The sequence below is a fragment of the Ascaphus truei genome, chromosome 8 (assembly GCF_040206685.1).
Source record: "Ascaphus truei isolate aAscTru1 chromosome 8, aAscTru1.hap1, whole genome shotgun sequence".
In the NCBI taxonomy this organism is placed as follows: domain Eukaryota; kingdom Metazoa; phylum Chordata; class Amphibia; order Anura; family Ascaphidae; genus Ascaphus; species Ascaphus truei.
Window position 1 is genome coordinate 69281985 of NC_134490.1, and position 12497 is coordinate 69294481.

General features: G+C 43.9%; 1 protein-coding gene across 1 annotated transcript in view; it reads right to left on the bottom strand.

Annotated features, from left to right (window-relative positions):
- Nucleotides 1-12497, bottom strand: part of ARL3 (ARF like GTPase 3) — a 37597-nt gene that overhangs the window by 12041 nt on the left and 13059 nt on the right. The window contains exons 3-5 of the mRNA XM_075612497.1: nucleotides 11989-12105; nucleotides 11760-11810; nucleotides 10654-10839 (exon numbers count right to left, since the gene is read on the bottom strand). Of these exons, the coding sequence (XP_075468612.1) occupies nucleotides 10654-10839; nucleotides 11760-11810; nucleotides 11989-12105 (354 nt within the window). The remainder of the gene's footprint in view (nucleotides 1-10653; nucleotides 10840-11759; nucleotides 11811-11988; nucleotides 12106-12497) is intronic.

The following is a 12497-nucleotide window of genomic DNA, read 5'->3' on the forward strand; positions in this document are numbered from 1 at the left end:
TTTAGGGGTACTGGATAAATCCCAATACCTGACCAATCCAATACATTATGAAGTGAACTTTCTCTCTGACAAACCATGACATAAAGAACAGTGGATTCTTTTCATGTAAGAGACTATTTTTCTGCAATTTAATTTTAGTACAGACTGAAGGGGGGGGGGGGGGAACTTCGTGAGAATTTGAGTAGACTAAACTCAAACATAAAACATTGAAGCAAAATCTCAGCATCAAACTATGTCCGTATTTAAACCAATTCCCTCTAGAATGAAAAGCACTGTTTATTATATGAGAAAAATATGCAATTAACTCCTGAAATGCCAAAGGAGCCTCCAAACCAAAGCACTCTAATTTAGCCACTATCCCACACAGATATGCGCTGAAGTCCAAACATTTTGTTGACAGACTGCAAAATGGTTGGCATGCTCCTGACGCAGTGTAAAAATAACCAAGGCATATGGATGATGCAAAGCATGCAGTACTGCAGAGAGTATTCACTGGGTGAAGCAGTATTTAAGTTGTATGCAATATTGTCACATAAAGGGGATGCTATTGGAAAGTCTATCTATAAAATATATACTGAAAGTCAGCAATGGCGGGTAATTTCTAAGTACCTCCAAGATTGTATGTATTCAATACAAGAGCCAACACACGCGCGCACACACACGCGCGCACGCACACACACGCACACGCACACGCGCGCACACACACGCGCGCACACACGCGCGCGCACACACACGCGCGCACACACACGCGCGCACACACACGCGCGCACACACACACGCGCGCACACACACACGCGCACACTTTTAAATGCCAGTTCATATATGGAGGCGCTTCAAAAGATGCTAGTAGTGGCTTCCGTTTGAGGCATTCACTTTAGCTTTTACATTCATAGGAAGTAAAGCTTTTCAAACAATCCGCATAGAGGTAACGGACAGTATTTTCATTTCATGTGGGAATGTTTGTATTGGATGATAGAGAAACATGATAGAAGGGATACAGTCAGGAAATGGAGCCATTGCTGGTATCTCAAAGACTGAGCTTTATCTGCAGCCGCAACTAAAACACTGCTGGCTCCTAACTTCTATGAAACAGAAAATAAAAGGGCAAGCAGTCTGCAAGCGACAGAAAGCAACGCTTGTTCTTCCAACAGACCTCTTTGCTGCCTCCTAGTGGCGCTCTCAGCTGATGCAATTAAGCTACAAAAACAAACCATAGCAACCAGTCACCCCAACAGAGGACGACGGGTTTATGTGGGAGGAATTGGAAGAGGTGTAAAGTTAATTTTCTGCCCGTCGTATAGTATCCTTGTAATAAAGGGATGCAGCAAAATAATGGTGCAGAGGCAGGCTTCCCTTAGGTAGAAGGGGGTGAAAAGAATGAGGGCTACGGTCTCTCCTCTGTCCGCGAGACCGCAGCCCTGTTCATGCGGAAGAGACTGCAGCCCTGTAAGCAAGTAGACAGAGCAAGAATCCTTTGACCACACCAATGGTTGACAAAACACTGGGAAAAAGCTATACACAGACTGAACGGACACACTCCGAATGTTTTATTAGTGGAAGGGATTACAATGCATTGTATTTGTAACATGTATGTATGCATAAGGGTAAAAGGGGACGATAGACAGCACTCTGATAGTGTTAAATTTGTGCAATTGCAGGGTGCACGGAACAAAAGGGGACCCTTATTCCCCTGTATAGTACTAACAAATCTACGTAAGTTCCAGCACTCACTGTCTAATAGCTAAATGATGAAAACAGTTGTAATGCAGAATAAACATTTAATAATAAAACAAACCAGAAATAAATCAAATGTGTTTGCAGAAACCAGTATCACAAATGGGCATGTCACAAAGTGAGGGGTGGGGGGGGGAAGGAAAAGGGGAAAAAACATGAAACACCAGGAATATACACAAAAAACGGAGAACGGAAAGTATGCTAGGGGGGGGCGACGTTTCGAGGGACTACCTCTTCATCTGGCCCATTCCCCCTGGTCCAAAAGGTCCCAGAGGTACTTCCCTAAGCCTCCCTTCCCCTATAACTGGTCAAATCAGACACCCCTGAAAATAGATAGCAAACATACAGTGTAGGCTAAATACAGGTAAACAGCTAATAGCAGGGCAGCAAGAATCCACTAAAGTCAATGCCAGTAGTTCAAGTACCACAAGAAACTGTGGGCAATGGTACAGTAAAGGCTGAACACAGCTTGCAAGAAAGCAGCTTGCAAAGAAGCACCAGGAGTCCACAACAGTCAATGAAAGGTAAATGGGAATAGCAAATGAAGACAGTAATAAAACCCTCTGTGGCTCTGCTCCTCGTGCTCGTGTGGAGTGCTGAGGCTTTCATTGACTGTTGTGGACTCCTGGTGCTTCTTTGCAAGCTGCTTTCTTGCAAGCTGTGTTCAGCCTTTACTGTACCATTGCCCACAGTTTCTTGTGGTACTTGAACTACTGGCATTGACTTTAGTGGATTCTTGCTGCCCTGCTATTAGCGGTTTACCTGTATTTAGCCTACACTGTATGTTTGCTATCTATTTTCAGGGGTGTCTGATTTGACCAGTTATAGGGGAAGGGAGGCTTAGGGAAGTACCTCTGGGACCTTTTGGACCAGGGGGAATGGGCCAGATGAAGAGGTAGTCCCTCGAAACGTCGCCCCCCCCCCCCCCCTAGCATACTTTCCGTTCTCCGTTTTGTGTGTATATTCCTTGTGTTTCATGTTTTTTCCCCTTTTCCTTCCCCCCCCCCACCCCTCACTTTGTGACATGCCCATTTGTGATACTGGTTTCTGCAAACACATTTGATTTATTTCTGGTTTGTTTTATTATTAAATGTTTATTCTGCATTACAACTGTTTTCATCATTTAGCTATTAGACAGTGAGTGCTGGAACTTACGTAGATTTATGTATGTATGCATGCATGTATCTTTATTTATATAGCACTACCCAGGTACATAGCGCTTTACAATACACATGACATAATAGAACACAATGGGAATAAGCGCTTTAGACAAACCAATATGAAAAGGAGTCCCTGCCTGAAGAGCTTAATATCCAAGTGGTAAGTGGGGCAAACTTACACAGACAGTATGAAGGTGTTCTGGTAAGTGCACCTGCAAGGGTCTACGGTCAGTGCATATGAGATTTACAGTATCAGCCAGTGGAGCTACCCATATGCTTCATTAAAGAGGTGTGTTTTAAGAAAGGTCCTAAAGGTGTAAAGAGAGGGTGTCAATTGAGGAGGAAGGGCATTCCAGAGGTGTGGGTGAGTGAGAAGGGGCTTTAGATTATTTATTTATTTATTTATTTATAAAATATTTTACCAGGAAGTAATACATTGAGAGTTACCTCTCGTTTTCATGTATGTCCTGGGCACAGAGTAAAACAAATAATACATGGTTACAAATACAGTTACATAAATGAACAAGGTATACATTTATATACAAGACATTGCATGCACAGTTAAAGAAAATATATATTATGAGCGTATGAAACAGTTACAGACCAGATTAAAGTGTGAGACAGCCTTAGATTTGAAAGAACTTAAGCTGGTGGTGGATATGAGAGTCTCTGTTAGGTTGTGCCAGTTTTGGGGTGCACGGAAGGAGAAGGAGGAACGTCCGGATACTTTGTTGAGTCTTGGGACCATGAATAGTCTTTTGGAGTCTGATCTCAGGTGATAGGTACTGCATGTGGTAGGGGTGAGGAGCTTGTTCAGATAGCTGGGTAGCTTGCCCAGAAAGTATTTGAGGGTGAGACAGGAAAGGTGAACTTTGCGCCTAGACTCTAGTGATGACCAATCTAGTTCTTTGAGCATTTCGCAGTGATGTGTGTTGTAGTTGCATTGGAGAACAAAACGACAAATTGAATTGTAGAGGGTGTCAAGTTTGCTAAGGTGGGTTTGAGGAGCCGAGCCATATACTATGTCTCCATAGTCAATAATTGGCATTAGCATCTGCTGTGCAATACGCTTTCTGACCAGGAGACTTAGGGAGGATTTGTTCCTGTAAAGTACCCCTAGTTTGGCATAGGTCTTGGTTGTCAGGGTATCAATGTGCATCCCGAATGTTAAGTGGGAGTCAAACCATAAGCCCAGGTATTTAAAACTAGTGACAGGTGTTAGGGTGGTTTTAGCGTTGGTTCTAATCAGGAGCTCAGTCACTGGAAGCTTTACAAATTTAGTCTTGGTCCCAAATACCATTGTTACAGTCTTGTCAGTGTTTAAAAACAGTTTGTTTTGGGAAATCCAGTTTTCGAGTCTCAAAAAGTCAGACTGAAGTATGTGTTGAAGGTCAGAGAGGCTATGGCTGTGTGCATACAGGATTGTGTCATCTGCATACATGTGTATTGAGGCTTCCTTACAAGCTGTGGGAAGATCATTAATGAACACTGAGAAGAGTAGGGGCCCCAGAACAGAGCCTTGCGGGACACCACAGGTGATATCCAGGGGGTTGGAGTTAGAGCCTGAGATGGACACATGTTGGGATCTTCCTGATAGGTAGGACTGAAACCAGTTTAAAGCATGTTTCCCTATTCCAGAGCTCTGGAGTTTGTTAAGCAGGATAGCATGATCAACTGTGTCAAAAGCCTTTGCAAAATCTAGGAATACTGCACCAGTGAGTTGTCCCCGTTACATTCCACACTGGATTTCATTGCAAACTTTTAGCAGGGTAGTTACGGTGGAGTGTTTGGGACGAAACCCAGACTGGAATTGGCTAGGGAAATTTGTCTTGGTGTAGAAATCGCTTAATTGGGAGTGGACACATTTTTCCATAACTTTGGATAGAATTGGGAGAAGTGAGATTGGCCTGTAGTTTGAGACAGTGTTTTTGTCCCCACTTTTGAAGATTGGGACAACTCTGGCAGTTTTCCAGGTCTTAGGGATATGGCCTGCAGACAGGATAGAGTTGACTATGGACGCAATTGGTTTGGCAATGGCTGGGGCACCAAGTCGTAGGAACCTAGATTGTAGTAAGTCGGGTCCACATTGGCTGCTTAGTTTTAGTTTGAGGAGCGCTTGTGTAATCTCCTCTTCAGATACTGGGCTAAATTGAAAATTGTGGGCAGTGTTGGGAGGGGGTGGGACTATAGGGGTACTCCCAGGATGAGATTCAGGTTTGGGGTTTGTGCTGCGTTTCGCTAATAAGTTAGTGGCACACCCCACAAAGTAATCATTGAATGCATTTGCAATGTCAGTGGGGTTTGTCAGAGTAATATCCCCCTTAGTGATATTACTTGGTTGTTGATGGTTAGGAGGCTGGAATATATTGTTGATAACCTTCCAGAAGTTAGCTGGGTTTGATGTATTCTGGAGGAGATTGTCAGAGTAATATTGTGCTTTTGCATGCCTTGTTTGCCTTGTGCACACGTTCCGCAGGCATCTGTAGTGATTGAGATCCTTGGTAGTGCCAGTTACTTTGTAGCTTTTCCACAAGGCATCCCTGAACTGGTAGAGTGCTATAAGGTCAGGTGTAACCCATGGAAGGTGGGCCCCCCGTACCCTTATTTTGCGTAGTGGAGCATGGGTATCGCAGAGTTTTAAGAACTCGGATTGGAAATAGTCGAGCGCAGAATCGGGGTCGGGAATTAAATCGATTCTGTGCCATGGGCAGTTGGTAAGGTCATCCAGAAACTGTTGTGGGTTAAAGTTTTTAAATGTTCTAGTGAGGAGAACTTTGGGGCTTGAATGGGGCGGTTTAATTTTCCTTACACAGTATACTATTGCATGGTCACTGAAAATGTCAGGAAGGATGCCAGAGGATTGGATTCTGCTGGGGTTTGAGGAGAGAATCCAGTCTAGCAAGGAATGGTTATGCGACTTCAGGTTTATTCGTGTGGGTTGGGAAATGAGTTGCGATAGGTTAAGTGACTTGAGTTGTATCTGGATTTTGTGGTTTTTAGGGTCAAGCCAATTGAAGTTGAAATCCCCAAGAACTAGCAGCTCACTCTTCTCATTCAGAGAGGAAATGGAGGCAAGAAATTGGGTGATATCAGTCAAGGATTGTAGAAGGGCTTTAGGGGGGCGGTAGATGCCAGCAAGCAAGATGGGCTTAGAAAAGGGGAGGCAGATTTTGCCAACTAGAGTTTCAAAAGAGGGTGGACTTGGTGGGCAATGTAGCAGTGTAAATTGTAAGGTGTCTGCAATATAAAATAACACCCCTCCTCCTCTCTTTGACCTATCTCTCCTAAAAATGGAGTATCCCTGAATGGCGATATTTGCATCAGGGGTTTTAGAGGATAGCCATGTTTCTGGCTACAAAATACAAAAGGGGTAGAGAGAAGATATCCTTGAGCAGAACGCAAGACTCGAGCAGGTGTATAGTGAAAAATTACAGCTGAGATGTAAGGAGGAGCAGGAGAGTATAGCCTTAAAAGTGAGGAGGAAAATGTTGTAAGTAATACGGGATTTAATAAGAAGCCAGGAGAGGTATTTCAGCAGGAGAGGCGCCGAGACGGATTTAGGGAAGAGTAAAGTGATTCTAGCAGCAGCATTTAGGATAGATTCAAGGGGAGACACGTGAGAGGCAGGAAGGCCGGCCAGTAGGTTACAATAGTCGAGACGGGAGAGAATGAGAACCTGTGTTAGAGTTTTAGCAGCAGAGCGACAAGAGGAAAGGGCGCACCTTTGCAATGTTACAGAGGAAAAAATGACCGGTTTCAGCTACATTGTGAGAGGAGAATGTGAGGGAAGAGTCAAATGTGACACCTAGGCAGTGTGCATGAGACCATCTATATTATAGAGACAACTACTAGTCAAGTGCACCTCAATCATTTTATGATTTATTGCTGTATCTAAATTGTGAATAGACCATGTATTTCCTCTCTTCCATAAATGTGTCCAGTCCACACGGTCAAGATGTCCACCCTTTCAGCTAGGCAGTGTGCCTGTGATACCGATTACATGATAATGCTGCCAACAGTATGTAGAAGGGGGCAGTAGGGCCAGGCTTGGGAGGAAGTATGAGGATCTCAGTCTTTGACAAGTTAAGTTTGAGTTGACAGAGGGCCACCCAGGATGATATAGCAGAGAGACATTCAGAGACTTTGGTATGCAGGTGCAAGGTATGGGGTTGAAAGGTAAATATGTGGGTCATCAGCATAGAGGCGATATTTGAACCCAAGAGATGTGATTAGGTCACCTCGGGAGTGCATGTGTACAGAGAAAAGAGAAGAGGTCCGAGGACAGACCCCTGGGGTATGCACACAGAGATCGATAGAGGAGGTGTTAACAAACAAGACTGAAAGTACGATTGGAGAGGTAAGAGGAAACCCAGGATAAAGCGGTGTTATGGATACCAAGAGTATGGAGAATATGAAGGAGAAGAGGGTGATCCACAGTATCAAAGGCTGCAGACAGGTCGAGTAATATGAGAAGAGTGTAATAGCCTTTGTCTTTAGCAGCATGGAGGTCATTAGTTTTTTTTTAGAGAGGGCTGTTTCAGTGGAATGAGCAGTGCGGAAACCAGATTCTACAGGATGTAGGAGAGAATAGGTGGTGAGAAAATGGAGCAAGCGAGAAAATACAAGGCGTTCAAGGAGTTGAGGCAAAAAGCAGGAGGGAGGCAGGAGGATAGTAAGAGACAGGTAGGGTCAAGCTTGCTGTTTTCTAGTAAGGGTATAACTGTTGTAGGCTTGAAGGAGGTGTGAAAGGCATTAGAGGAAGGAGTAGAAAATGTGTGAGTGTAGGAATTAGATTAAGAGCAAGAGGTTTCAGGAGATGGGAGGGAATGGGGTCAAGAGGGCAAGTGGTAGAGGGGGAAAAGGAGATCAGCAGCGACACATCCTCTTCTATTACAGATGAAAGAGTCAAGGAAGGCAGGAGGAGTGGTAGGAAGAAATGTAGAATGTGAGGAGGATACAGAGGGGATGTCTTGCCGAATAGAATCAACCTTTGTCTTGATATAGTCAGCAAACTTCTGAGGTGAAATGGAAGAAAAAACAGGTAAAAGACGGTGGTCTGAGTAGAGAGTCAAAGACAGAGAAGAGGCAGCGTGGGCTAGACTTGCGAGGGTTGATTAGTACCAAAAAGTAGGTTTGTTTAGACTGGGAAATGGCAGAGCTGAACCTGGATAGGATAAATTTGTAGTGAAGGAAGTCTGCGAGTGTGTGAGATTTCCACCAGAGGAACGTGTGTGCGTGTGTGTGTCAGTTTAGCCAGGATCTCGTGTTTAAAGGGGCAATAACAGCAGAGAAACATGTAGCAGACAACTCCACCAATAAAGTCATTAACCCATTAGATTCCAGCAGGGCCAGCAATACATTGCAAAGCAGTGCACCTTTGTATCCCTTCAGATTGCAAATATGACAAATATGACAAAATGCAGGCCCATCAGTGGGGCTAGTGACTATTGGTGAAAAGGTCAGCAACAGGTTGCAAATACAACACATTGTGGACCCTTCCCCTAGTAACACATTGATGTCAGATCCACTGATGAGCAAAGGAGTTCAATCACCAAGTCTTCACTTAATGCAATATGGCCAAATTAGGATATGCACATGATTCTTGTTCACTTTTCTTACATCTCCTTATTTATTACTACAGCAAATGCTTAATGAAAGCATATTTCCAGGTAAATCTTTTTTGCATTACTGCTACACACCTATATTCTGCCGTGCACCAAATCCATATCCCCCCCATACTCTGCCGTGCACTGAATCCCTTCCCCCCTATACTCTGCTGTGCACCGAATCCCTTTCCCCTATACTCTGCCGTGCACTGAATCCCTTTCCCCTATATACTCTGCCGTGCACCGAATCCCTTCCCCCTATACTCTGCCGTGCACTGAATCCCTTTCCCCTATATACTCTGCCGTGCACCGAATCCCTTTCCCCCTACACTTTGCCATGCACTGAATCCCTTTCCCCCTATACTCTGCCGTGCACCGAATCCCTTTTCCTCCTATACTCTGCAGTGCACCGATTCCCTTTCCCCCTATACTCTGCCGTGCACCGAATCCCTTTCCCCCCGCATACTCTGCCGTGCATGAAACCCTTTCCCCCTATACTCTGCCGTGCACCGATTCCCTTTCCCCCTATACTCTGCCGTGCACCGAATCCCTTTCCCCCTATACTCTGCCGTGCACTGAAACCCTTTCCTCCTATACTCTGCCGTGCACCGAATCCCTTTCCCCCTATACTCTGCCGTGCACCGAATCCCTTTCCCCCTATACTCTGCCGTGCACCGAATCCCTTTCCCCCTATACTCTGCCGTGCACCGAATCCCTTTCCCCCTATACTCTGCCGTGCACCGAATCCCTTTCCCCCTATACTCTGCCGTGCACCGAATCCCTTTCCCCCTATACTCTGCCGTGCACTGAAACCCTTTCCCCCTATACTCTGCCGTGCACTGAAACCCTTTCCCCCTATACTCTGCCGTGCACCGAATCCCTTTCCCCCTATACTCTGCCGTGCACCGAATCCCTTTCCCCCTATACTCTGCCGTGCACTGAAACCCTTTGCACCTATCCCAACGTATTGACCTTGTGGTCTCTTTCAAAATCAGTTTCATTGCAAGATTTTCTGGACATTGACCATATTTAACATGTAAACCTATACCTGTAATGAAACCAGTTTCCTGTAATATTTAATGGTCTATTTATTATAGCCTATTCTTCAAGCACCAAAATATGCCGCACTGCGGTATAAATCGTGGAACATAAGAAAAAAATGAAGGCAAACCGATAGCATAAGGCCTCAAGGGCTACCAACAGACAGGATTTCAGGATATCCCTGCTTCAGTACAGGTGGTTCAATCAGTGGATCAGTCAAAGACAGAGCCACCTGTGCTGAAACAGGGATATCCATAAAAGCTGGTCTGTGTGCGGCTCTTGAGGACAGGTTTGGAGACCCCTGCACTATACCAATGTGACACTGCATACATTGCTGGAGCCCAATGATCATTAACAATAACATATAGCTATGAAACAGAAGTTTTATGTAAATCAGAAAGGGACTTTAGTTTCCAATAAAAAAAGGACAGATTTTCTAACCAATTATTATCATCATTTTCTTTTAAATTTCCTTGATCTTTGTATTGTTATAACGAATAGATGTTTGTAGTCTATGCATTTTAATAGCAAAATTACAGTATTAATAATAATAAAAGGGGCTTTAGTTTATGTGAGCAGAGCAATATTTGAGGAAGTGTGTTTTGAAGAATGTGAGATCACAGAAAATGGTCATAAATAATGGTGATGGTAGATGCTTAGTGGGTTATTCATGAAACTGTGATAATGCAGATCAGGGAGGTATAGTACACAAAATTCAAGTCAATAGGTGATTCCAAATACTGTATAGTGCTCAGAACGATGGCATTTTAGTGAATCTCCCGGTAATATTAATAACTTTATTTCATATAGCGCTTTTCTCCCAATAGAATTCAAAGCGTGTCACAATGGCAGTATAGTGTGCGGCACACGCAGCACATAGGAATGCTACAGACAGTCCCTGCCCAGAAGAGCTTACAATCTATGTTTTTAGTGCCTGAGGCACAACAGGGAGATAAAGTGACTTACCCAAGGTCACATTGAGCCGACACCGGGATTTCAAATAGGTTCCTGGACTTAAAATCCAGTGTCGTTATCAGAGCCAGCACCATTACTCACTGAGCCGCTCCTTCTCCCTACAGAGAGAGAACATCTTCTATATCCTGATAACTTACCTGTACTCCCTCTCCTGTGAGGGCTGAACACGACTGAATCTGCCAAACTCGGTCCCGGATTGTGTGCAGATTTAAGCCCTCTGCTATTTCAGAGGCCGGGGCAGCAGTCAATAAATCCTGTTTATTAGCAAAGATCAGCACAGGGACCCCACTTAGCTTCTCCTCATCCAGAAGTTCTGCTAATTCCTTTAGTACAAAAAGGAAAGCAGTAGACATTTAGAGTTGTTACACTTTTGGTTAGAATGATCACATTTCTTTTAACCCCTTCTAAGTAGACAAGTGTTTCAGTGTTTCCATAACATCATCAAGGGCTTAGTGCAGTAAATAATAATAAATAAGCTTAATAGCAGACTGGTATTGAAAACAACTTTAAAACTACTATATTTGCCACGGGACAAATCGTTTTCCAATAGTTTCTCTTAAGCACAAATGGGAACTACCAATTGCCAACATAACTCAATAGGCTGTATAAAACATTTGAAATCACCACCTCTAAGCTTTGTGCATATACACAGACTGAAATTAGAAAAATGAAGTTGGCATACAGCTTTTCATTCCCAAAAAAGGACTTCACGTTAAAGCTACAGTGTATGAAATCACGGTTTGGAAAATTCCCTCCTCACAATGGGTGTCTAACATGAAGCGGCCTACTGACCCACATGCTTGTCATTTTTAGCATTTCCCAAATAGATTTTTAAAACAGAAAAGAAATATATATTTTTTGTTGCAACTAGCCGAGCAACGGAAGCGTTCCCCAATCCAGGGGCGGCCAACTCCGTCCTCAAGGGCCACCAGCAGGTCAGGTTTTCAGGATATCCCTGCTCCAGCACAGGTGGATCAGTAGAAGACTGAGTCACTGATTGAGCCCCCTGTGCTGAAGCAGGGATATCTTGAAAATCTGACCTGTTGGTGGCCCTTGAGGACTGGAGTTGGCCACTCCTGCCCCAATCAAAGCACAACGAGGGTACTAATGACCCTCAAAATGTGTACATGTATCCACATAATCACACACAATGCTGATGACCATTTAATTTACAAATCATTTTCAAACGAAAAAAAGCAAGCAATTAGTTGCAGGTTACAAGGACTTCGGAATCATTACTAACCTGACCTGTTTCTTCAAACCGCTTTCTATCAGCACTGTCAATCACGTAAATCTACAAAAACACAAATATGGTATTGTAAATTGTGGGGAGAAAAAAAAAAGCCTTTCAAGCAAGTCTGCTGCTTAGAGATAGAACTGAAAGGCACCCTTTGGAGCAAATAATGATTTGCTTGCAGGTAACGCAGCAGGGAACTATGTTATTATTGATCAGAAGGCGTTATTATACTTACAAGTACATCAGTATTTTCAAAATAGTTCCTCCAATACGGCCTGATTTTTCTTTGTCCTCCAATGTCCCATACATTGAGTTTGAAACCCTGCGACTGCACACTCTTTATGTTAAACCCCTGAAATAATAAAAATGTATGGGTACATGTCACTCCATAAGATTTTGATGAGCTAATTATTATATTATACGATCTATTTTACATGCATAGTTTATTTTTATGCTGGAAGGTGTCCTTGCTATGTGCCTGGTTCTCTTTCTACATTGTCTCACTATATTTCAGTGTCTAATCAGGGGTTACGTACACTTTTTAATTTGGCCCCAGTGCCTGCTCTCCCCCCCTCCCCGCTTACCTTGTCACTGGCGTTTCTCCTGTCACCACGCCATGCCAACGCGACACCTTGTGACCTCGGGGCGTCATTTGTTGCCATGGTGATGAGTCAACAGAAGCCGCCGGAAATCAGGTAAGGGAACTTACAGAGGTCTTGTGCACGCCCATGGCATTTAATTTAA